The sequence below is a fragment of the Scardinius erythrophthalmus genome, assembly GCF_964197995.2.
Source record: "Scardinius erythrophthalmus genome assembly, chromosome: 2".
Taxonomy (NCBI): domain Eukaryota; kingdom Metazoa; phylum Chordata; class Actinopteri; order Cypriniformes; family Leuciscidae; genus Scardinius; species Scardinius erythrophthalmus.
In genome coordinates, this window is record NC_138222.1 from 37,384,443 (window position 1) to 37,406,750 (window position 22,308).

Consider the following 22,308-nt stretch of genomic DNA (forward strand, 5'->3'; position numbering starts at 1 on the left):
TCCATTTCCACATTCAGAAGACTTGTTTTTTTTTTTGTTTGTTTTTTTCACCCAGACTGTAGCAGGGGTCTCATGCCTTGTCCAACGACTAACGAGGAATCATGCAGTCAGAAATATCCCGTAAAACCGGTGTGCCAGTAACGTTATGCTTATGGGCCAATTTAAGGGCTTCTGTTCTGTATCGTTTTAACACGCATGGTGTCACTTTACTTGGTGATAACACTGTTCTGTAAACCTGTCCAAAAGCACAACACAGCAGGCGTACGTTATACGTGCCTAGCGCAACTACTTCACCATTGTCTCCTAGGGGCTGTTCTGTTAACGCTTCACTTTCGTTAAATTTTGCATTTCTCCAACGCTCTCTCACCGCTGTATATTTCACAGTGTGTGACTGCACACGAACAAGCACAGACAAACACTCGTAACACCTGAGATACAGCCGCGGTAGCTCGAACACTGTATCATGTGCCAAGATGACACTTCCATAGTGTTTTTAAAAAGCACAAGAAATAACAGTGGTGTCGAACACACAAGGGGTGCGTCGCTTTTGATAAAAGACAGAAATATCTACAGTGTTTATATCTTCATTTCAGGTTTGTGAGTGTTTTCAATGCTGAACATGCAGCTCTGGCCTGCAGTAGCCTCTGTGTATTGGTTGCCTTAAGTTCTATAGACTATGTTAGGCTGTTTCATAGTAGTGTTATGACTCGTCTGTGTCTTAGTCAGTTGTCAGCAAAACGAGTGTTTTTTCCCCTTTTCCGTAACAGAACCTACTTTGTCATACAGTGTGTGATCATTCTGGTTGTGTTAGTGAGGACAGTGCCTGCGCTGCCTGTAGTGAATCTGAACTCTACACATAAGAACTCTGAAGTGCTTATGTCTTTTAACAATACACAAAATGAATTGCTGGTGTGTTCGTTCACGTTTTTATGAAAAGACTTTACTTTTAGTTAAAACGAGTCTGATGATCTGGGTATCTGTCCTTCATTTTATATCGCATCTGAGTTTTCAAGAGGATACTAGTGCTGAAAACTACTCTTACCATCTCTTTCTACGGCAGAAATAGCAAGAGTAGTACGCGGTTCCGAATTCAGCAAATGTTTCAAGTATTCACACATCTTGTCTGATGAAAGTTAATTAGTATTTCATCACAATTGCGAAAATTCCAAAGTACCATGCATGGTATGTCAGGTTTCTCGGTGCATTTAAAAAAGAAATAAAAGTGAAAAGAGCCCTTACATAAATGCTCATCAGATGTGACATTTGCAAATGTCATCTCCTTGTCTTTAGGGACAAGAATCCTGAGGCCAGATGTGGGACTCAGCGTAGGACTGACAGAGCTTCTGTGACAGATGTTCTGATGGGAATCTACTGTCTCCCCACATTCATGTTCCTTACACATAAGAATTGGGTATTGTGTCCTGAAGTGTGCGAAGTCTGATTTCCTCAGATATTATAGTGTTTACCGAGAGCTCAGGCTTTTGTTCATGTTTTCAACACGCATAGTAATGCTTATGAAGAGTCACATTCTTACACCTCATGCTGTTACCTCATTCAGGTTGATGAAACCCTCAAGTAAAATCAAGGATAGATTATTGCAACGTGAAAGTATCAGTGCTTAATCTAATGTCCTTTACTATAAATTAAAACACAATTTACATCAATTTGTTGTATAAAATTGTCTAGATTATTTCATAATGGTTTTTGAAAGGGGTGTGTATTGCTCTTTTGTTTCATTTTTTAGTTTTCTAACATTTTTGTATGTTTTGTTTCTTAATCTTGTGTGTTGCCTGATGTCTGTTTACCTTTTCTCATAGAATTCAAGTCCATGTGTAAGTTATTTGAATATATAACTTCATGAATTCTTTCTGTTGAGGAGGCTGGTTATTACTGGAGCATTTGATCAATTTGTATTTATTTATTTTTACCATTTTTGCTAAATAAAATTGTAAATTAAACAGTCTGTTTTTCTCTCTAGATGCGTTTTACATTGAAGCAACAAATGGATATTTTAACACTTATACTAATATACATGTAAAGAATACAACCACAATAAATTATACAAAGATCAGCCATACTGTAACCCATTTTGGAAACATTGTTCTCCAGAGTGAATTGTGCACGCTGCCAGAATATAGAAAGTCTAAAAACAGCTGCCTAAAATTGAAAATATCATATAATTGGTTCTGTTCCCTCATGACATTTCAATCTCATAGAGGCACATAAAAATGAAATTGGATCAAAACAGCATCAAAATACCAGGTCACAAGACATAGATCATCTGCCAGACATAGATCATGCCGTTTTAGGCACGACTTTTTAATACTAGACAAGAATGAATCCAGAATGACTTCTCACACATAAAATGAAATTTAAATACAATAATGAATGTTGCACTGAAAGGCCGCTACTTACAGTAATTGTGATGCAAAAGCAGTGCGCTGAGCTCAAGTGGTCAAATGAATCCTTTATAGACTCTCTTAAACCAATTTAATGCACAGAGAGTGGGTATCAACATTGTTTTTTGGTCTGACACATCAGCTTCTGGCTCAATCAGTGGCAAAAGTTTGAGTTGGGACTACCTGTCATTGTTTGGTGCTGCCAGTGGCACATACATTACACACTGCACCTTTAAAAAACATAAACATACAGATAACAATGTCCATTACAGTATTTGGACACCCAAAAGGCACTTGTTCTTCTCTGAAAGGTAGTCATGCCAGGACACAGCACTATAGTTGTCGGGTCTGAACTGCAGTTAGTCCTTCTTGTCACCACTGCATGGTTTTACTCCGTGTGAGTTTGTTTTTGAGCGCATGTCTCATCTGCAGCATCCGTGAGCGCTTGTCCATAGCCAGCAGGTGTCGCTGAAACTCCTGCCGCACTTCACACACCAGCTGCCCGAACACAGCCTCCACTGCTGAAGTGTCCTCTGCTACAGACAGCTCAAAGAAACTGCACCTACATCACCAGTGAAACCTTAACTTTAACACACACACAGCAAAACCTTCACATCCAAATAGTAAGTGACGTAACAGGGCCATTGAAGATCATCTAATAAGTGTGCTTAGAATATTGACTGGTAGTGAATTGAATATCTGGTGGTGAAGTGGTTATCTTATTATTATTATGACAAAATTCTGTAGTAAATAAATTGCCCCTTTTCATTTTGGAAGTTGTGAGTAATCCATGGAGTGTATAGGAATTAATTGTAATTATTATAATTAAATATATTTATATTATTGTTAAATATTATTATAAAATATAACTAAAGGGATAGTTCACTTTGAAATTAAATTTTGGTATGTTTTAGCTTACCTCAAGGGCATCCAAGATGTAGGTGTCTTTGTTTCCGCAGTAGTTTCAATTTTGATATTTTTAGGTCAAACCGTTTTTGTCTGTCAGTCATTTAATGCAGGTCTATGGTCACTGTCTCAAAGAGCATGCACAGAGTCCAAATTAAAACAATTCCCCATCGTCCAAATTAAACAATTCCCCATCGTAAACACACATTTATGGCCTAAGACACGAAACGAGCGGTTTGTGTGAGAAAACGAACAGTATTTATATCGTTTTTACCTCTTATACACAGCCACGTCCAAGTGATCTGAGGGCGCGTGCGCATCCTGGTGTGTGACGTGTACGCAGACTGGTGCATAGATATATATACACTAGATGTCGCCTTGTCTACGGCAGTTCATTGGAACGAATGTCTTTAAGGCGACATCTAGTGTATATATCTATGCACCAGTCTGCGGCCATCAACGTGTACTTACGATGGGGAATTGTTTAATTTGGACGATGGGGAATTGTTTTAATTTGGACTTCTCTGTGCATGCTCTTTGAGACAGTGACCATAGACCTGCATTATATGACTGACAGACAAGAACGGTTTGACCTAAAAATATCAAAATTGAAACTACTGTGGAAAAAAAGACACCTACATCTTGGATGCCCTTGAGGTAAGCTAAAACATACCAAAATTTAATTTCAAAGTGAACTATCCCTTAACTAAATATTATTATTTTGCCCAAAAAACAAGGTGAGTGAATATTTAATTGGAAATGCATATGGGTCATTCTGTCATTTTGACTTGCGGTAGTAATACAAAAATGCACATTTTTTATGAAGCTACACTGCCGAATTTTCAGCATCATTACTCCAGTCTTCAGAAATCATTCTAATATGCGGATTTGATGCTCAAAAACGATTAATTATTATTATCAATGTTGAAAACAGTTGTGTACAATTTTTTTTTCAGGATTCTTTGATGAATAGAAAGTTCCAAAGAACAGCATTTATTTGAAATAGAATCTTTTGAAAATTCTGAAAATTCAACTTTCATCACAGGAATAAATTACACTTTACCATACAGTGCTATGCATAAGATTAGACACCCATGCTAAAGTTGACTAAAAAGAGGAATAAAAAATCATCTTTTGGAAATTGAACTTAATGCCTTAATTTAAAAAATTAGGAAAAATCCAACCTTTAAGGACATAAATTTTCTTTGTGAATGAATAATGTATCGTAAATAAATAAATGTTCTTCCTTAAAATACAGGGTGCATAAGTTTGGACACCCCTATGTTAAATTCCCATAGAGGCAGGCAGATTTTTATTTTTAAGTATTTTTTATTTATTTATTTTTTAAGATACTATGCATCCTGATAAAGTTCCCTTGGCCTTTGGAATTAAAATAGCCCCACATCATCACATAGCCTTCACCATACCTAGAGATTGGCATGGTTGTATTTCAGTTAGCCTAATAGCTAGTTTGATTTGCATTGAGAGATGATCTTATGGAAAGTACTCCATGCCAATCTCTAGGTATGGTGAAGGCTATGTGATGATGTGGGGCTATTTTAATTCCAAAGGCCAAGGGAACTTTATCAGGATGCATAGTATCCTAAAAAATTATTTTTTTTAATTAAGGCATTAAGTTCAATTTCCAAAAGAATTTTTATTCCTCTTTTTAGTCAACTTTAGCATGGGTGTCTAAACTTATGCATAGCACTGTATTCACATAGAAAACAACTGTTTTAAACTGTAATAATATTTCACAATATTACTGTTATTTTTGTATTTTTAATCAAATAAATGCAGCCTTGGTGAGCAGAAGAGACTTCTTTTAAAAACATTAAATTTCTTCCCAATCCAAAACTTTTGACTGGTAGTGTACATTTAACACATGTAAATGGCATGGCTGATTCTCACATAAAAGATTTATGAAGAACACATGGAATATCAAGGAATTCAATTATTTTATTAGAAGAAACGTGGTAACAGTGTCCTGTTAATAGCGTAGTTACTGTAGTAAACCATAAATTATGCATAATTGCATGCAACTAAACTTAAACCAATTCCTAATCCTAACCCTATAGTAAGTACATGTAGTTAATTATTAAAACTCAATTAATGCATAGTTACACTGTAACACAGACACCTTAAAATAAAGTGTGACCAAAAATGTTTCCAAAAACCACACCCTACTGGGTTAATTTGACCCCCTTTAAGCATTCTTGGGTTAAACAATTCAGTTATATTAACCTATACTTCATACTATCAAATATCTTACTATCATAAACCTGTGCAGTTATCAGTGAGAACAAAGCGTACTGACCTCAGGTCCGAGGCTAAAACCTGTCCCTCATCCGTCCTCACCACTCGGCCGTTCTCCATGTCACATTTATTGGCAACAATGACTGTTGGAATACCTGGAAGACACGCAGAAACATACACAGAATGAAGTAATGGATGCTGTAGCTCTGAAGAAGAACAGACTACCAATAAAATGACAGTACCTGGAGATGGATGGTATAATAAAAGACTGCAGTGTTGTGATACTTTCTCTCTCTCTTTATCTCTTTCCACGTATCTACAGTATGTGTCATTAACAAACTCACACTCACAGACTGCAGTGTACTAGGCTATATTAAGAGTTCATGCCTGAAGTGAAATCTCTGAACTGAGACCAATTAAGGCAGGCTGAGTCACACCGAGGGGATAACAGCGCTATTCACTAGTTGGAGGATCCGTACACATAAACATGACTGCTCGAAAAAAATGCTAATAACAGAACATTGCTACTATTTGTCCACAGTCACTATGCTCCCAGAGTGATCATTCACAGTCTTACCGAGCGTTTGTTTAACGTGGTCAATCAGTCTCTTCAGGCGCGGCACAGCCTCAAAACTGCTGCGATCCGTCACGGAGTACATGATGAGGAACCCATCACCCCATTTAATGGAACTCTCCAGAGAGGACACAGCAGGTCCTACACACTCCTGAACACAAACAGATTCACACATTTGAATAGTTCTTCATCTCCTGCATGTGAGTGAGTGTGTGCGAATTGATGCAGTGAGGATAGAGATGACGCACATCTAGACTTTCACAGATGTGATTGTGAAGGCAATTCTGGAGGACAAAGGATGTGAACTAAGGTCATAACTAAATGACCTAAATTCCCACAAACCAAAACCTCCTGCTTCTCAAATGGAGTTCTCAATCCTGGTCTTTGAGTCCCCCCACACTGCAGATTTTGTAATTATCTAAAAGGATAGTTAAGGCAAAAATGAAAATTATGTCATTATTTACTCACCCCTATGTTGTTCCAAACATTTATGACCTTATTGGGACCTGTGGAACACAGAAGATGATATTTTGAAATTTGATATTTTTGTCCATATAATGAGTCAATGGAGTGCAAGGTTTTTTTGGACCCCACTGTCTTTCATTGTGTATAAGGGAAAAAAAGTCATACAACGCTTCAATGTAGTCTATACTGTATGGACAGAAACAAAAATTGTGTTCCGCAGAAGAAAGAAAGTCATACAGGTTTGGAACGACAAGAGAATGTGTAAATGTTCACACAAAATTTTCATTTTTGGATAAAATATGCCTTCAACACACCTGATATATATCATCAGCTCATAAGTACTGGGTGTGTCACATAAGGGAGTCATCCAAATAATCAGACCCGCTACTCTACTGCACTCACACAGACGGTAATGCTTCAGCCTAATCCTATGAATTAACATGTGCCGCTCTCTATTGTGTAACATGATCAATGGCAGGCAGGCTGTTAAAGCCGCTCCACCAGCCTGAGATTCAGCACAGCAGACATGAAAGGAATGGAATGGTTCAGAGTCCTGCGTCTCATCAGCCGTTTGACAAGGCAAGATCATCCTGTGGATAAATATGCGAGTAGAACAGCACGCCAGCAGATGCACAGTCACAAAGAGATGGACCCTTAATAGGTAAGAGCCAATACTGTAAGATCTCATCTCACTGTACCTTATTAACAGTGTCTAAAATCTCCAGTTCAATCGCCTCCTTCTCCACGATTTTCTGACACCTGTAGGTGACCTCTGAGACACAAAAAGTATATGGCATGTCATATCATGCACAGAACTCAACTGCAATGCAGTAACACAAATGTATACAGCGTGAAAACGGCTTTATTCTGTTTCTTTACAATGATAGGGGAGGTATGTTTTCACATGGTCAACAGATCATCCGTGTGAATGTATTTCATTTGTGTTACCCCTTTTATGTTCATACTCTCCAATAAAACGCCTGGTGATGAATCTGACACACAGAGCTGGAGTTCAAAAGAGAAAAACAGAGTTATTACAGTCGTCAAGATATAGGATATAATCATTGAACCCAATAAAACACTGCAGTGTTACCTGTCTTCCCACAGTTATCTCTTCCCAGCACAACGAGCTTCGCCTTCAGCATCTTCCGTACAGACTCTGACATGATCACTGATAATATTATATCTGAATAATATTAATACTCAGGCAATAAATGACCGCAGCTAATATATGTAACAGGTATGCATTTTCCCTCGAGTTAAGCGTGACTAAACTTGCGGACACGCAAACACGCTGATAGATAACTGCGACATAAATGCAACTCTTAATTTAATAAAGTTAAAATACAAGGCACTGTGTTAAAGAATGAAACAAAGCCTTCCAGAAATACTTACTTTGCTCCCGAAAGTTCCCGTAAAACGAGCAGCGCTTGACTCTATATCATTGTGTTCTAGTGGAGACTCTTGAGGAGTTCATGTGCTGCAGATTCTGCTGCTTCTGCGCTCTCCGGATGTCTTCTTTTAGTAATGACATTAAACACGCACACGCACAAACACACACACACACACACACGCACACACACACACACACACAGCGAACAGCACGTCATTGTTCAGCGCGGTCTCTCTACTTATTCCACACATTCATCACCGGTCTCGACTGCGAGACTCATTAAACAACCATCTGATTTATCGCCTTTGACAGTCGAGCCTCCGGAGCAGCAGTCTACTTGGCCTTGCCGCCAACAAAACCATTAATTAACCCGGGCTAAAATTAAAAGCTTTATATTCTGGCTTTGGGTACTCGAGCCCCTGCCCTTTTTCAAAATTAATCGAAAGTGCCCCTCTCAAACAAATATCAATGATATTATTGTGGTCAATAAAACAAAATGCATTTGATTATAATTAACATGAAAATGTACTTAACTAAAGTAGCCTAAATACACGTTTATTTAACGTGTCTCTCTGAGGTGTTGCCATGACTCTCGACATGCCTCTTTTAGTGAGTACGGAAGAAAAAAAAATAAACCAAGTCATTTTTAAACAACTTCTTTTTGTTTCAACAGTGTGTTGATTCAATAAAATCCACATATTACATATTTTAAAATATTCCATAGTTCATTGATGCCTGTTTGTTATTATATAATACATCGACCAATTGTCATTCTGGCTCAACAAGTTCAAATTTCATTGAACAATGAAGTGGAGCGAATGAAGCGATCTGAATCTGCATCGTTGAAACAATTGGTGTTAATTGGCTACAAAGCACTGCACAAAACCAGCACCGAAAGTGGCTTTAATCGTAAGTAGTATTCAAGTCACATGTATTTAGCCTATGTAAGTTTTATTGATACAGTTTTCCATTTGAAAACTATCATAAAACTATTATAAAACTACAGGCCTATTGTGTTAAATGTAGGCTGACAACAAAACGCGAAATGGTGAAGGGCTTTATTATATTAACATTTTTGATAATTATGCAGCAATAGAATATATAGTACAGTACCGGTCAAAAATTTGGACACATTACTATTTTTTATGTTTTTTAAAGAAGTCTCTTATGTGCTTCAAGCCTGCATTTATTTGATTAAAAATACAAAAAACAATTATTATATATAATTTATTTCTGTGGTCAGGTGCAAAGCTGAATTTTCAGCATCATTACTCTTCAATGTCACATGATCCTTCAAAAATCATTCTAATATGCTGATTTATTATCAATGTTGGAAACAGTTGTGCTGCTTAATGTTTTTTTGGAACCTGTGATACTTTTTTCAGGATTCACTGATGAATATAAAGTTAAATGAGCTGAGCCGCCGTTCTGCCATAGAACCCGGAAGCGATGCACTGTGTTTACAACGCCAACAGCGTAGGAGACTAACACAGAAGAGAAGAAATTGTTGAATAAAGTCGTTGTTTTTGTTTGTTTTTTGCGCACAAAAAGTATTCTCGTCACTTTATAACATAAAGGTTGAACCACCATTGTCACATGGGCTATTTTAACAATGTCTTTACTACATTTCTGGGCCTTGAAAGTTGCAATGAAGTTGCTGCCAATGGCTGGTTCAGAAATCTCTCGGATTTCATCAAAAATATCTTAAAGGGATAGCTCACTCAAAAATGAAAATGCTGTCCTCATTTACTCACCCTCAAGTTGTTCCAAACCTTTATGATTTCCTTTCTTCTGCTGAACACAAAAGAAGATATTTTAAAGAAGGTTGGTAATTAAACAGTTGCTGGTCCCCATTGACTTCCATAGTATTTTTTTTTCCTACTATGGAAGTCAATGGGGTCCATCAGTCGTTTGGTTACCGACTTTCTTTAAAATATCTTCTTTTGTGTTCAGCAGAAGAAAGAAAGTCATACAGGTTTGGAACAACATGAGGGTGAGTAAATGAGGACAGCATTTTCATTTTTGGGTGAACAATCCCTTTAATTTGTGTTTCGAAGATGAACGAAGGTCTTACGGGTTTGGAATGACATGAGGGTGAGTAATTAAAGACAGAACTTCATTTTTGGGTGAACTAACCATTTAACAAAAAAAAAAAATTGGCACAGGCAATGGCATGTGTATTAACGATTAAAAATAATTAAATGATGAATTCCAAATTCCATCCTAGCTGAAATTATTTTGGACAAGTTCCTGTCGAACTCTTAGAGCCTCTGGATCGACAGTGTCAGTGGGATCGATATCCTCCCCTGATTGGTCCGTGGCCTCAGTTCTCTCAAAAGTCCAGGCATCAAGGCCGGACTGCAGGGAAATATTATGTAGCACGCAACAGGCCTGGATGATATGGGAGCATTTCTCTGGGGAATACTGCAGGTAACCCTTTGCCCCATCCAGGCACCGGAAACGTGTCTGAATGGCTCTGAACGTGCGGTCCACAATCTCATGTGTCGTTGTGTGGGCCAGGTTATAGCGGTAGTCAGCAGGAGACTCCGGACTCTGCACTGGAGTCATCAGCCACTTCTTTGGAGGATAACGGTTGTCACCTGGAGGCCAGAGACAGAAAACACACTGACATTTTCACATGTAAACAATAACATATAATTCTTTGGGAATGTCAAGAAAAAGTCTCACTATGGGTCTTACCTAAAAGCCAACCTTCGTCATTGTCTTGCTCTTCAAACAGCTTTGCCACGCTGGACTGCTTAAAGACAGCTCTGTCTGTCAGACTACCCGGCCAATGTGTCTCAGCGCTCAGCAGCAGTCCTCTGGCATCACATACTAATTGGCAATTGATTGAGTGAAATCCTTTTTTATTTACATAGGAAGAGTCATCTGCATTGGGAGCTTTAATGGCTATATGTGCACAGTCCACTACTCCCATGACATTGGGAATCCCTGCTATTCTGTAAAACTCCTCTTTAGACTGCTGCCTGGTGGCCTCATCCCTAGTGAAGCCAATAAACTCTGGAGCTTTCTCAATCAGAGCTTTAGTGACATTAGACACACAACGACTCATGGACGCCTGGCTGATGCCAATCGCATCTCCCATCTTGCTCTGGAAGGACCCGGTTGTGTAGAATCCCAGCGCTGCGAGTATCTGAACATCTGGACTAATGGCTCGTGACCTCTGTGTCCGTCTCAACAAGCTGTCCTTTAGTAGTTCCACCAGGTAATAAATGAACTCACGTGGGAAGCCGAATGTTGTCAGTAGAAATTCATCCGACACTGTCTCGATATCAAATCGATCCAGTGTTTTGTGCCCTCGACCATGCAGCAGCAGGTCACAGTCTAAGATTGCAATAGAGATGGCCATTCCACACTCTCAGGAAGACCTATGGACAAATGGGACATGTGAATGTCAGCGAGTGTCATGCAATGCCGTGTCAATAACTAAACCATCCAACACCCACATACACTTGGCTACTTTTGAATAATATATATAGTAATTAATAACATTCGCAATTCATAGAAAAGCAAATGGTATGGGAACGAAACGTGCTAAATGTTTCTGAATGCGTGGCTGCTAACAGAAGCCTAGAGCCTATCCATTCCAAATAAAACAAATTTATAACAGCATTTATCTCAAACTGAGCTGGTTAAATCAACCAGTTTGTCGCCTGGTAACCAGCACAGTACAGTATTTTACACAAAAACGAACGCAATTAACTCTTGATAGTAATTATATCCCAGTTAATACATTACCACACGTTGAATAAATTATCTATCTAATCGAGGACCACAAATGCAGTGGAAACAGTGCGAATGACTAAAAACGTTACCAGCGCCGGTGATTGTTTGTGTACGCCGACATTGAAATGTGACGCCACAGCCTTAACAAATTTCCTGTTCACTATTTGCATTTTCGATAGTTGTATTCGTTACTTTTGACAACAAATTAAGAGCGGGGAGATGCATATTAAAATATACCATATTATATGTGCTATTATAACAATTCCAAACAGTTATCAGATGTATTTAACCATTTTTCACTAAATAACGAAAGTGGTGTTGTTGAATCGGTACATGCAACACGTCATTCCTGACCTAGCCAAACCCAAGCAAAATAAACAAAAATGGGGCGCCCGTCAGTGTGTGATGTTGTGGTGCTACGATGTGATTAATTGGAAATACAGGATCGTTTAGGCTGCATTTTACCGTTTCACACAATCAGCTACGGTGAATTGCACAGTTAACGTCACGTGTTTACAGTTGAATCTCCACTCTGTGATGAGCTGTAAGTATGTGCGCGTGTTTTGCTAAGGTGTTAGCATTGACTGCACAGACATTCAGATGATTGTAAACAACTTGAGGTGTTTGGCTGTCGAAAACAAATAGCGAGTCTGCTGTTTCAAATCTCTACTCGGATGAACTCACTGTCAGTTGACAGTGATTGTTATAAATCTGTTTTTGAAGCGAAGAGTGCTGTTGTTATTGTTTTCTATTGAGTAACGGTACATGATTAAATGCTTAGAGGCGAGCTGTCAGAGATGTGACAGTATTAATGACACTAAGACATCAGTGAATTCGTTTATTATTACTATTATTAAGGTGGGATGGTGCAAAAGATGAACCCACCACCATTTTTTTTTTTTTTTTTTGACTATACATGGCACACAATCCCAACTGAACACATTTGGTAATTTCTATGCTCTTTTTCATGTCATCTGAATATCAACATTTTTAGTCAGTCGAAACAGTTTTGAGGTTAACTGATCCAATTTTATGTCTGTAGAAAGTATTGATCTGTCATCATTGTAGTATGTTGAACATTAAAGTTTTTGTGTCTTTGTTAATGAAGGATTTGTGGACAAATTAATGTTTTTAGATGTGTGGAGTATAAAAATATAGGCTAGTTTTTACTTTAAAGTGAAAAGATTATTCTGCCCTCAGAACAGAAGAACCTAGTGACATATTATATAATAATAATAATAATAATAATGTAATAACTTTGTTATATTGTGTTTATTCAGTAATTCCACAAGTTAGATGTTCATTTCAGACATCTTGGCTATTCATAAAACCTATAGGATAAACTCATTCAGTTTGAATTCAGTGTTGTCAGTATTGACAACTTCAATTAAAATATAATCAATTAAAAATGCATTCATGTGTCTGTTATAAGTAATCGAATAAACTGGGATTCTGCTTTGTCTGTAATCAGTTATTCTTCAGTTAAAATAGAGTAGATTATTTAGTATTTTACATTAATGACACTATCTCACTTTAATCTATATTAAGCTAAAGTCATTTATACATTCTGTAAAAGTTTACCTGTGGAGTGGAGTAAGATGGCCTCTTTGAATAATTTATATTCATTTCCCTTGATAACACTTTGGCTGATAAATTGTCATCTTGTAGATGTTGTATCTGAATATGTTATGATTAAAAAAAAATGTAATTTTTTTTTACATTGTTCTTAAGGGGACATCTTCCCTTACTAATGCGCGTTATATACCTTTTCGATTACTGTACTATTATCTGTCAAGTATATCAGCTCTTCCTCTGTTTACTGAGAAAACTGTCTTTCGTTTGTATGTCTTAGGCTTATGCGACAATGGATAGTGATCTGAGCCCACAGGACAAGAAAGACTTGGATAAATTCATCAAATTTTTTGCCTTGAAGGTGATTGCATTAAACAATACATTATAAGGTTTTGTTGCATCCATGAAATCTGGTCTCCCAGTCGACACAGAGTGATGATGTACTTTGTTTTACCTGTGTGTCTTTCAGACGGTGCAGGTTATAGTTCAAGCCCGACTTGGAGAGAAGATCACCACTTGCTCATCTTCATCACCGACCGGTTCAGACTGGGTAAAACACGTTCAGGATGCTCCCTTTACAAAGAGCCCTGTTTTCTTTACATTGTAACGAACATGAACTCTGTTTGTCTGTGTGTCTTTATGTTCTCTCTCAGTTTAATCTGGCAATAAAAGACATCCCTGAGGTGACTCATGAGGCAAAAAAAGCTCTTGCTGGACAGCTGCCTGGCATTGGCCGATCCATGTGTGTGGAGATCTCCCTCAAAACCTCAGAGGTCTAGTCTTCGTTTTTGTTCACTCTCTATACAATAACAGTATTATGATAAACATGAAACAAAATGTTTAAAATGCCTAAGATTTTTACTTGGAGTATTAATAAGTTGTTTACCAATGCAGGGAGACTCCATGGAGCTGGAGACATGGTGTTTGGAAATGAATGAAAAGTAAGCGCTCTGATCCCCTACACATTCAGATGTCAACTGTTCTGTGTAGAGGTTGGTACATTAACAACATATACCAGGACATAACTACAGTTTGGATTTTTTTTCCAGGTGTGATAAGGACATTAAAGTGTCCTATACAGTTTATAATCGGCTGTCTCTGCTGCTCAAGTCTTTACTGGCCATCACAAGGGTGACACCTGCTTACAAGCTTTCACGCAAACAAGGCCATGACTATGTCATACTCTACAGGTACTCAACACACTTCCTTCAATGCTCCACAAAGCCTCATAATAATACATGATTTAATGCAGGGAAAACATGTCCAATCAGATCTTACTACATTTCTTGACACTGTTATTCAACTGAATTGAATCAACACTGAAGTGACTTGAGCTGAATATTATTAAATGACACTATTGCTGTCTGTAGAGCTGCTTACAGCTGAATTAAGCTTGTTTCATAATTGAATTAACTTTGCACTTGTTTAACTAAACTAAATCCACACTGAACTGATTTTGAGCTGAATAATGACACTATAATCTTCTGTAGAGCTGCTTTATATTTGAACAGAGTTCGTTTCATAATAACATTCACAGTGTTGAACAAAATAAAGAATAATGACACTTTTCTTTTTAAAGCTGAAATTGTATTTGTTTAATAATTAATAACATTAATACTGTTATTCCTTGTTTATTACTGTGAAGCTGCTTTGAAACAATCTGTATTGTATAAAGCTTTATATAAATAAATGAATTGACTTGACATTATCTTAATAATATCTCTTTGCTAGGATCTATTTTGGAGATGTCCAGCTGACAGGTCTCGGGGAAGGTAATACTGTGAGGAGCAAAATACTAATAAATGTTGTGTAGATATTCTCCAGAGGGCTGTGTATTTGTTCAGATTCTTCACGTCTCTCCGCAGGGTTCCAGACAGTGCGAGTGGGTATTGTAGGCACTCCCATAGGCACCATCACTTTGTCCTGTGCGTATCGCATTAATTTGGCCCTCATGTCTTCAAGGTATACATTACAGCTTCCCGTATGCAACACGTTTAAAAGATTGGGCATTGTGATTATTGTAGTTTGTGCTAGATGTCTTTGTGTTTTTTCACAGGCAGTTTGAGAGGACAGGCCCCATCATGGGTATTATCATTGATCATTTTGTGGAGCGACCCTTCACTAATATGGCACACATGCATCCTTGCAGTTACAGGTGTGAAAAATCATAGTACTCTATTGTTTAAAAGTTTGGGGTCAGTAAGATTTTTGTTTTACAATGTTACAAAAAACTTTTACAATTTTACAAAAAAATGTCCATTTCATATGCCCTTCATCTTTCTATTAATCAAAGAGTTCCGAAAAAAAATGTTTCCACAAAAATACTAAGCAGCACAACTTTTTTCAGCATTGATGATCAGCAATCTCACCAGTATTGTATAAGTTTTTTTTATTTTATTTTTTATTTTTTTACAGTAGAAAGTTGTACAATAGAGCTATGTAATAGTGTCAGGTTTCCAAACACTCAGGATGAGTTGAAATTAGGCTTGCTGCGATAGTCTGTGTTAACGGTGTTACACGGTTTTCAGCCGCACACCGATTACATCACTTGCCCACTGCGTAGACATGTGCCGGTATCAAATTTTCATTCTGCGATTTAATTGATTGAGCTTTTATCACGGTATACGGTATTATCACAATATTTTAATTGCACAAGAGAAACAGATGGATTGGGAGGGATGAAAAAAACAACAACTTGCATCACAATAGGTGTAATTGGGATTTTCAAAACATTTGGTAACTAAACAGAATTTTACTAAGTTTTGTGACAACGTTTTGAAAAACACTGATTGATCGATATTATGTATGAATATACCTTTCTGTAAGTTGTACTGTATCTTTAAATAAAAAGTAACAGATTATTGGTTTACTTGAACTGAAGCGCTACAGCGATCTGTCACGTCAAAACGGTATGTATTGTCTGAATTTCGTAATAAAATGGACAGAAGCTGTCCTCTTTGCTCCGCGATTTTTCTCTGCGTGAGAAAATGGATGTGTGGCTTGTGAAAGGTCGTAATAAAAATAAATAAATCGTCGGCAGCGTTCCTCCTTCCGAAATGCTTCTTCTCCATGTGAGGATTGTTTACATCAGAGTTCGCACGTGTTTTGCGCAGTATATACGCACTGTATTTTTTAAGCGGTTAATGGAAAATAAGCTAAATTCTGATCTATTATTTTTCACGGTATTTTGAAGGTCCCGCGATAACAATATCGTGCATATTCATTAGTCATTACCGCGATTTATTGCATTACCGACTCCAACTCCGGTGTTGACACGCGTCAAAGAACCGGTGGGAAAATTTCCTCACCGTCACATCCGTAGTTGGATTTAAACTGTTAATACCAGTGTCTCACTTCAACACACTGATAGTACAGAGATTCAAACTGCTAACTGCTCTCTTAACCTCTTATTTCTCTCTTAGAACTCCTGGAGAAGATGAGGGAGGGACTTACGCAGGAATAGAAGACTCTCAGGAGGTGTGCACCACATCCTTTTCCACCTCCCCACCATCACAGGTAATGCCGTCACTATCACCTACTCATCTGTCCCATCAAAAGTAACCCTTTACCACCATATTTGTGCAGGTCAAGCCTCAATACAGGTGCAGTGCAGTCTGTCATTTAAGAGATGAACTGTTAACCTCTCATAATGGATAAGCTGTTTTCATTCAAGAGTCTCATTCTGTGGTTATCATTCTTTATATTTTTTTTGTATTCCTCCAGTCACAAAAAATTATCTGAGACGGCTGTGTAATAAAAGTCTGAAGTGTTTTTTCCCCCCATTGTTTGGTTAGACTGGTGTCCTGATTAGTGTTATTGTTAACTAAAAATAAAACAAATAGTTTTCAGTATTTGAAAAAAATTAAACTGGAATTTTTGCCTTGGAAACTGAAATAAGTTGAAGCTGTAGTACTAAAATCACTAAAACTGAAATAAAAATAAATTAAAGTAAAATAGATATTTAAAAAAACAACGAATAAAAAGAAAGAAAACCGTAACAAAATAACTCATGTAAACTAAAATTAAAATGAAAAATGAAAGTTTAAAAATAAAAGCTATTTCAAAATATTAAAATAGTATATGAATAATACTAAAATAACACTGGTCTTGCTGTACTGTGTGGTATTGCAGGGTTCAGAAGACGAATGTTAACAAAGTCAGTACGGTCATAAAATACCATTTATGTGGCCATAGCATCAGATTCTCTCTCTCCCCATTATCTCTTTCTGTGGTAGTGCTTTCATTTCTGTTGCCCTTGTTTTTCTTCCTTTCTCTCTTTCTTTCTTTCTGTGTGCATGTAGTGTGCGTGTACTGTAAGTAAGGCACATTTTAAGACACCTAAGCCGGCTCTGATGGCCACACTGAAGGTTCCCCTCATGGGGCTTGGCATCTCACAGCAAGTGAGTCCTGTGTGTGTGTGTGTGTGTGTGTGTGTGTGTGTGTACACGCATGCAGCTGGTAGAATAATTACAAAGAGTGTGTGTGGCCTGGCCCAGTAACCTATATTCCACTGCTTACCCTTCATAACCTCGTATAACCTTTTAATTAAGAGGGTTATACAGTAATACCCATCCAAGAGATTGTTTGCACACTGCAATCGCTGCTGTCTTCTCCTTGAGCTCACCTGCCTGCTGTTTTATTTGAATTATTATTGTGTTTGCTCTGACCACTTCTCTGTTCCCTCTTGCTCTCTGCTCTGCAGTGAGGTTAATACAGGAACGGACTTTAAAAGGGCTTTTAATCTGACATTTGACTCCCATTGTGACATGAATCTCTCTGTCTCTCAGCTGTACAGCTCTCGTCTGTCATATCAGACTCCTGCCCTGGGAACTGTGGATTTGTGCCATCCTACGACTTGTACTACTGCTGTACATCCTCACCAGGTACGGCACACACACACACACACACTGTCCTGACTTCATGCCCTTCATCCCCTCTGATGTAGACCAGCTGCTGGAATTGTGTGTGTATGTTTGTGTGTCATTCTGCCCTGACCAAGGTGGCCATGTGTGTTTCTCTACCTAATCAGATGGTTGTGCCGGGCAAAGAAGGTGGAGTCCCTCAGGTGCCGGCTCAACCTAATCATGGCACTGCAGCTGAGCACGGTCGTATCCCATCATGCCCCACTGGACAGTCCCATCAGCCGGCACCGCCCACATCCTGTGGCAGGTAAGAGTGTGAAGAGATTCTGTTCAGTACTGATTTTTTAATTTGTCAATTAAGCAAAGTTTGAATCCATGTTTGTGTGTGTGTGGTAGCGAGGTGAAGACTGTGTGCCCTTCTGATGCTCCAGAGACAACCTTCACCAGGAAAGTTGGAGCTTTTGTCAACAAAGCCACCACACAGGTTAGAATACACTTACAAAAACTATCAGAACATTCCATCATCAATTAATGTTCTTTGAATTTGTTTAAATGTTTTCATATAAAATCTGCGTTTACATACTACTGATTTGTTTAGCATAGAATTACCGTTTAAAAGTTTGAGGTCTGTGAGGTTTTTATTGTTTTTGAATGAAGTCTCTTATGCTCACCAAGGCTGAATTTAATGAAACGTAAATATGAACTGTTTTCTATTTTAAATATTTTCATTACTCCAGTCTTCAGTCGCATGATCCTTCAGAAATCCTTTTAATCTGCTGATTTGCTGCTCAAGAAATATGCATTATTATTATCAATGATGAAAACAGTTGTGCTGCTTAATATTTTTGTGGAAACTGATACTTTTTTTTTTTTTTTTTATTCTTTGATGTATAGAAAGTTCTAAAGAACAACATTTATTTAAAATACAAATCTTCCTTAAATCAAAAACATAAATTTAATGCAACCTTGCTGAATAAACATTTTTACTCACCCCAAACTTTTGAATGATAGTGTATATATTAAGCATGCCTTTTTTTAATATTCATATGCCAAGACTTGCTAATAACATATGTAAGTATATGATATATAAAATGTTACTGATAAGTGCAGTATACACAGAGAATAATGCAACTTTCATGTTTAGTGAGAGAGGTATAAACAAAAAATTACATTTGTTTATTTATTTGATAGGGACAATGCATGTTAATGAACATTAGTATAAAATACAAAATGTAAATAAATTGGATTATAGCAACATTGCTAATTAATATCCATAGTCCCTAGGTGGGTACATACAAGGACACATACTCAAATATACATAAAACACTAATAGACAAAAACCCCAAACACATTATTTAAAATGTCTAAGTAAACTTTTTACACACCTGGTTCAACATAAGGCACTTTTTTAAGGTAATGTTTAATATGTAGAGCACTGTCTTATCGACTGCGGTAAGCTATTCCAATAATTAATTATTCCTTAACTATTTCTCGCAATCCCTTTTAATGATAGACCTAGTACCAATGCCACAATCCTTCCTCTTTTTTTTTATAAATTCATTTAACAAAGGTGGGCCAAGCCTGCAAAATGCATTCTGACATGTTGTGTACATGCGTTACTCCAGGTGACGACAAACAGTCTGGATCTACCTTTTGCTGCGTTCGCTCCAAGAGTCTATGACCTGGAGGAGAACGACCCAATGGTATACTTAAGCAAACCCACTACATGTCCTTAGCGTGCAGCTGCGTCCTCCACTGTCTCTTCATGTTTTTCTCTGTTTGCAGGTGCACCCTCCTCCATCCCCGGCCCCTTCATCTCCTTTGCAAGGCAGCCTGCACTCAAACAGCTCGAGCCACAGCGGGGGACAGCCACACGACGACTTTGTCATGGTTGACTTTGTAGGTGCACCACAACATGATATAAAAAAAAGAGTTATCAAGATCTACTTTCCTCTAAAGATATGCAGAGCTATATTGCAGCGAGCACATTGAAAGGCACAGCATTAGCGAAACATTGAGTGAATGGGGTTTGATCAGAATCATTAGAGAGGTTTGACAGCAAAAGGGAGTTTATCAAGCCTTCACAGAGCAGAGATAGTGATCCAGACAAGTCAGTAATTCATCTGAAAAGAAGCTTAGACTCTGACCTGAGAGAAAGCTCCAGATGATTGATGTTTAATAAATCTAAAGAAGACTTTACTCTTCTGTATTTTTATTTCATAAGTAGTGTTAAATAATGCAGTATCCCACGCCAAATGGACTCCTTTGAAGCTAGTGAGTGTTGCCTCAGAGAGCCCCAAAGAGACCTGCTTGAGTCTGTTTATGCATGACAGAGCATTACTGTGTTGATCAGAGCTATTGATTATTGAGCTAAAAATCAATACAAATGTTACTAGAGAGAGAAAACCAGAAAATACCATCTTGTTTTGTGTGGGCAGCTGGGTCATGAGAATTGTACTATGAAACCAATAGTGTAAGCAAACAAGCATTTATTTAGTCAAACCTTCTTAGAAGTATAAGGTAAAAGACAGATATGGTTCATATTGTGTTTAAAGACCAGTTCTGTGTTTATGTGTGCCGAACAGAAACCAGCGTTCTCTAAGGATGACCTTCTGCCAATGGATCTAGGCACTTTCTATCGAGAGTTTCAAAACCCTCCTCAACTCGCAAGCCTGTCCATCGATGTCAGCGCTCAGTCTATGGCTGAGGACTTGGTGAGAAACAAACACACATTCGCGTCACAGCACATTCTGAACATTTTTGCAGTCTAAATGGGACATGATGACCTTAAAGCAAGAAAGGCGTGTGAATATACATAGGATAGATTATTTAGCACCAAACCAAGATTGGTGTTAAAATCATAATTGGAAAAATTTCATTGTGTGGATATTAAAGTTAAGAACTATTAATTAATTGCAAGTATTATTTAAGTGTAGTTCTTTTAGAAACTGAATCTGTATACAAACTATATATACTGTAGGGCAGGGGTGTCAAACTCAGTTCCTGGAGGGCCACAGCTTCAACCCTAAGTAAACACACCTGATCAGCTAATCAAGTCTTTCAGGCTTATTTGAAAACTGCAGGTGAGTGTGTGTTGAAGCAGGGTTGGAAAAAAACTCTGTAGGGCTGTGGCCCTCCAGGAACTGAGTTTGTACCTGTGCTGTAGGGTGACTGATTCATTATATTCATTTCGTAGTATGATGTTTTAACATCTGTAACATTGTGATGTTTATAGTTAAATGTTTGGTAAAGTGAATGAATTTGAATTTGTATATGAATGTATTTTTGCAGGACTCTCTTCCAGAGAAACTGGCCATTTATGAGAAAAACATTGACGAGTTTGATGCATTTGTGGACACCTTACAATAGAACAGAACAGAGATTGCACCCTTCACAACCTCTTTACTCATCCTGCTTCCTTCACTGAGGCGTCGATCTTTTCATTAACAATGTTTTGTGTCAGTTTTACAATCTGCAATGGTCTATAAAGAGAATCATCATTAAGGGAAAAAAGTGAACTGGGGTACAGTATAAGATGAATCCACTGGCTTTGGTGACAGCATCTGTTAAAGGAAGAGCAACATTAATTCTCCCACCCGTGTATTTATTAAGATAGCAGAATTGTGTAAGTAACGCTCACTGTAATGAATGTATAAACCTGTACCAGCCTTTATTTTTGTTTTGCTCATCATGACAACACATCCAGCACACTGACTAGTCACTGACGCAGATTTCTGAAGTCTTTACAACATTAGTGAGGGAAAATCTGAGAATATGTCCAGTTTTGTTTTATAGGCTTACACATGAATGACACTACAGTGAACATTGACAACAGTGAATTGTGAGTCTGTCTGCTTACCTCCTTCCTGTAAAAATGCATTTGACCATACCTTTTCAAACTTTCTTTAAGTAGGGACAGTTTATCATTACTACTTGTCAGGTCTTTGAATGGTGAGGAATGTTTTTTCTTATCTTTTTTTTTTAAAGCTTATGTTGGCAAGTCACTAGGAGCTGGACCTTCTTTAATTATTTTAAGTGTCATCGTTCTCCCCCTCACTTTAAGAAGGCATGTAAATGTTGTGTAATAAACGGATTTATTTCACACAGCCTATTTTTTTCTCTCTCTCTGTCTCT

The 22,308-nt window shown here is 37.7% G+C and overlaps 3 protein-coding genes across 9 annotated transcripts; 1 reads left to right on the top strand and 2 right to left on the bottom strand.

The window, feature by feature from the left end:
* Positions 1 to 1,889: 1,889 nt before the first annotated feature.
* LOC308686843 (ras-related and estrogen-regulated growth inhibitor) lies at positions 1,890 to 8,356 on the bottom strand. Of its 3 annotated transcripts, none has more exons than XM_081358890.1 (7): positions 7,996 to 8,356; positions 7,694 to 7,786; positions 7,549 to 7,605; positions 7,299 to 7,372; positions 6,139 to 6,286; positions 5,623 to 5,716; positions 1,890 to 2,961 (listed from the first exon to the last, which is right to left on the bottom strand). In XM_081358890.1, exons 2-7 carry the CDS (start codon positions 7,764 to 7,766, stop codon positions 2,772 to 2,774), a joined length of 636 nt encoding a protein of 211 aa, XP_081215016.1. In that variant the 5' UTR covers positions 7,767 to 7,786; positions 7,996 to 8,356; the 3' UTR covers positions 1,890 to 2,771. The 3 variants fall into 3 exon arrangements, with proteins under 3 accessions (XP_081215016.1, XP_081215018.1, XP_081215017.1); XM_081358892.1 differs by having other exon boundaries at positions 7,694 to 7,759; positions 7,996 to 8,304; XM_081358891.1 differs by having other exon boundaries at positions 7,694 to 7,771; positions 7,996 to 8,264.
* A 677-nt stretch (positions 8,357 to 9,033) lies between these two features.
* harbi1 (harbinger transposase derived 1) lies at positions 9,034 to 12,133 on the bottom strand. 2 transcript variants are annotated; one of them, XR_014029649.1, is made up of 4 exons: positions 11,830 to 12,133; positions 10,694 to 11,382; positions 9,967 to 10,593; positions 9,041 to 9,787 (listed from the first exon to the last, which is right to left on the bottom strand). XR_014029649.1 is itself a non-coding variant. In XM_081358889.1 (3 exons), the coding sequence occupies exons 2-3, from the start codon at positions 11,361 to 11,363 to the stop codon at positions 10,217 to 10,219; spliced, it is 1,047 nt and encodes a 348-aa protein (XP_081215015.1). In that variant the 5' UTR covers positions 11,364 to 11,382; positions 11,830 to 12,133; the 3' UTR covers positions 9,034 to 10,216. The 2 variants fall into 2 exon arrangements, 1 of the variants encoding a protein (XP_081215015.1); XM_081358889.1 differs by having other exon boundaries at positions 9,034 to 10,593.
* Positions 12,086 to 22,285, top strand: atg13 (ATG13 autophagy related 13 homolog). 4 transcript variants are annotated; one of them, XM_081358885.1, is made up of 18 exons: positions 12,086 to 12,284; positions 13,593 to 13,673; positions 13,782 to 13,862; positions 13,966 to 14,085; positions 14,207 to 14,253; positions 14,362 to 14,502; positions 15,044 to 15,084; positions 15,178 to 15,274; positions 15,369 to 15,467; positions 16,735 to 16,828; positions 17,614 to 17,712; positions 18,100 to 18,195; positions 18,342 to 18,481; positions 18,571 to 18,658; positions 19,800 to 19,877; positions 19,960 to 20,073; positions 20,760 to 20,888; positions 21,466 to 22,285. In XM_081358885.1, the coding sequence occupies exons 2-18, from the start codon at positions 13,605 to 13,607 to the stop codon at positions 21,541 to 21,543; spliced, it is 1,611 nt and encodes a 536-aa protein (XP_081215011.1). In that variant the 5' UTR covers positions 12,086 to 12,284; positions 13,593 to 13,604; the 3' UTR covers positions 21,544 to 22,285. The 4 variants fall into 4 exon arrangements, with proteins under 4 accessions (XP_081215011.1, XP_081215012.1, XP_081215013.1 ...); XM_081358886.1 differs by having other exon boundaries at positions 18,100 to 18,180; positions 18,378 to 18,481; XM_081358887.1 differs by lacking the exon at positions 17,614 to 17,712.
* The last annotated feature ends 23 nt before the right edge of the window (positions 22,286 to 22,308 follow it).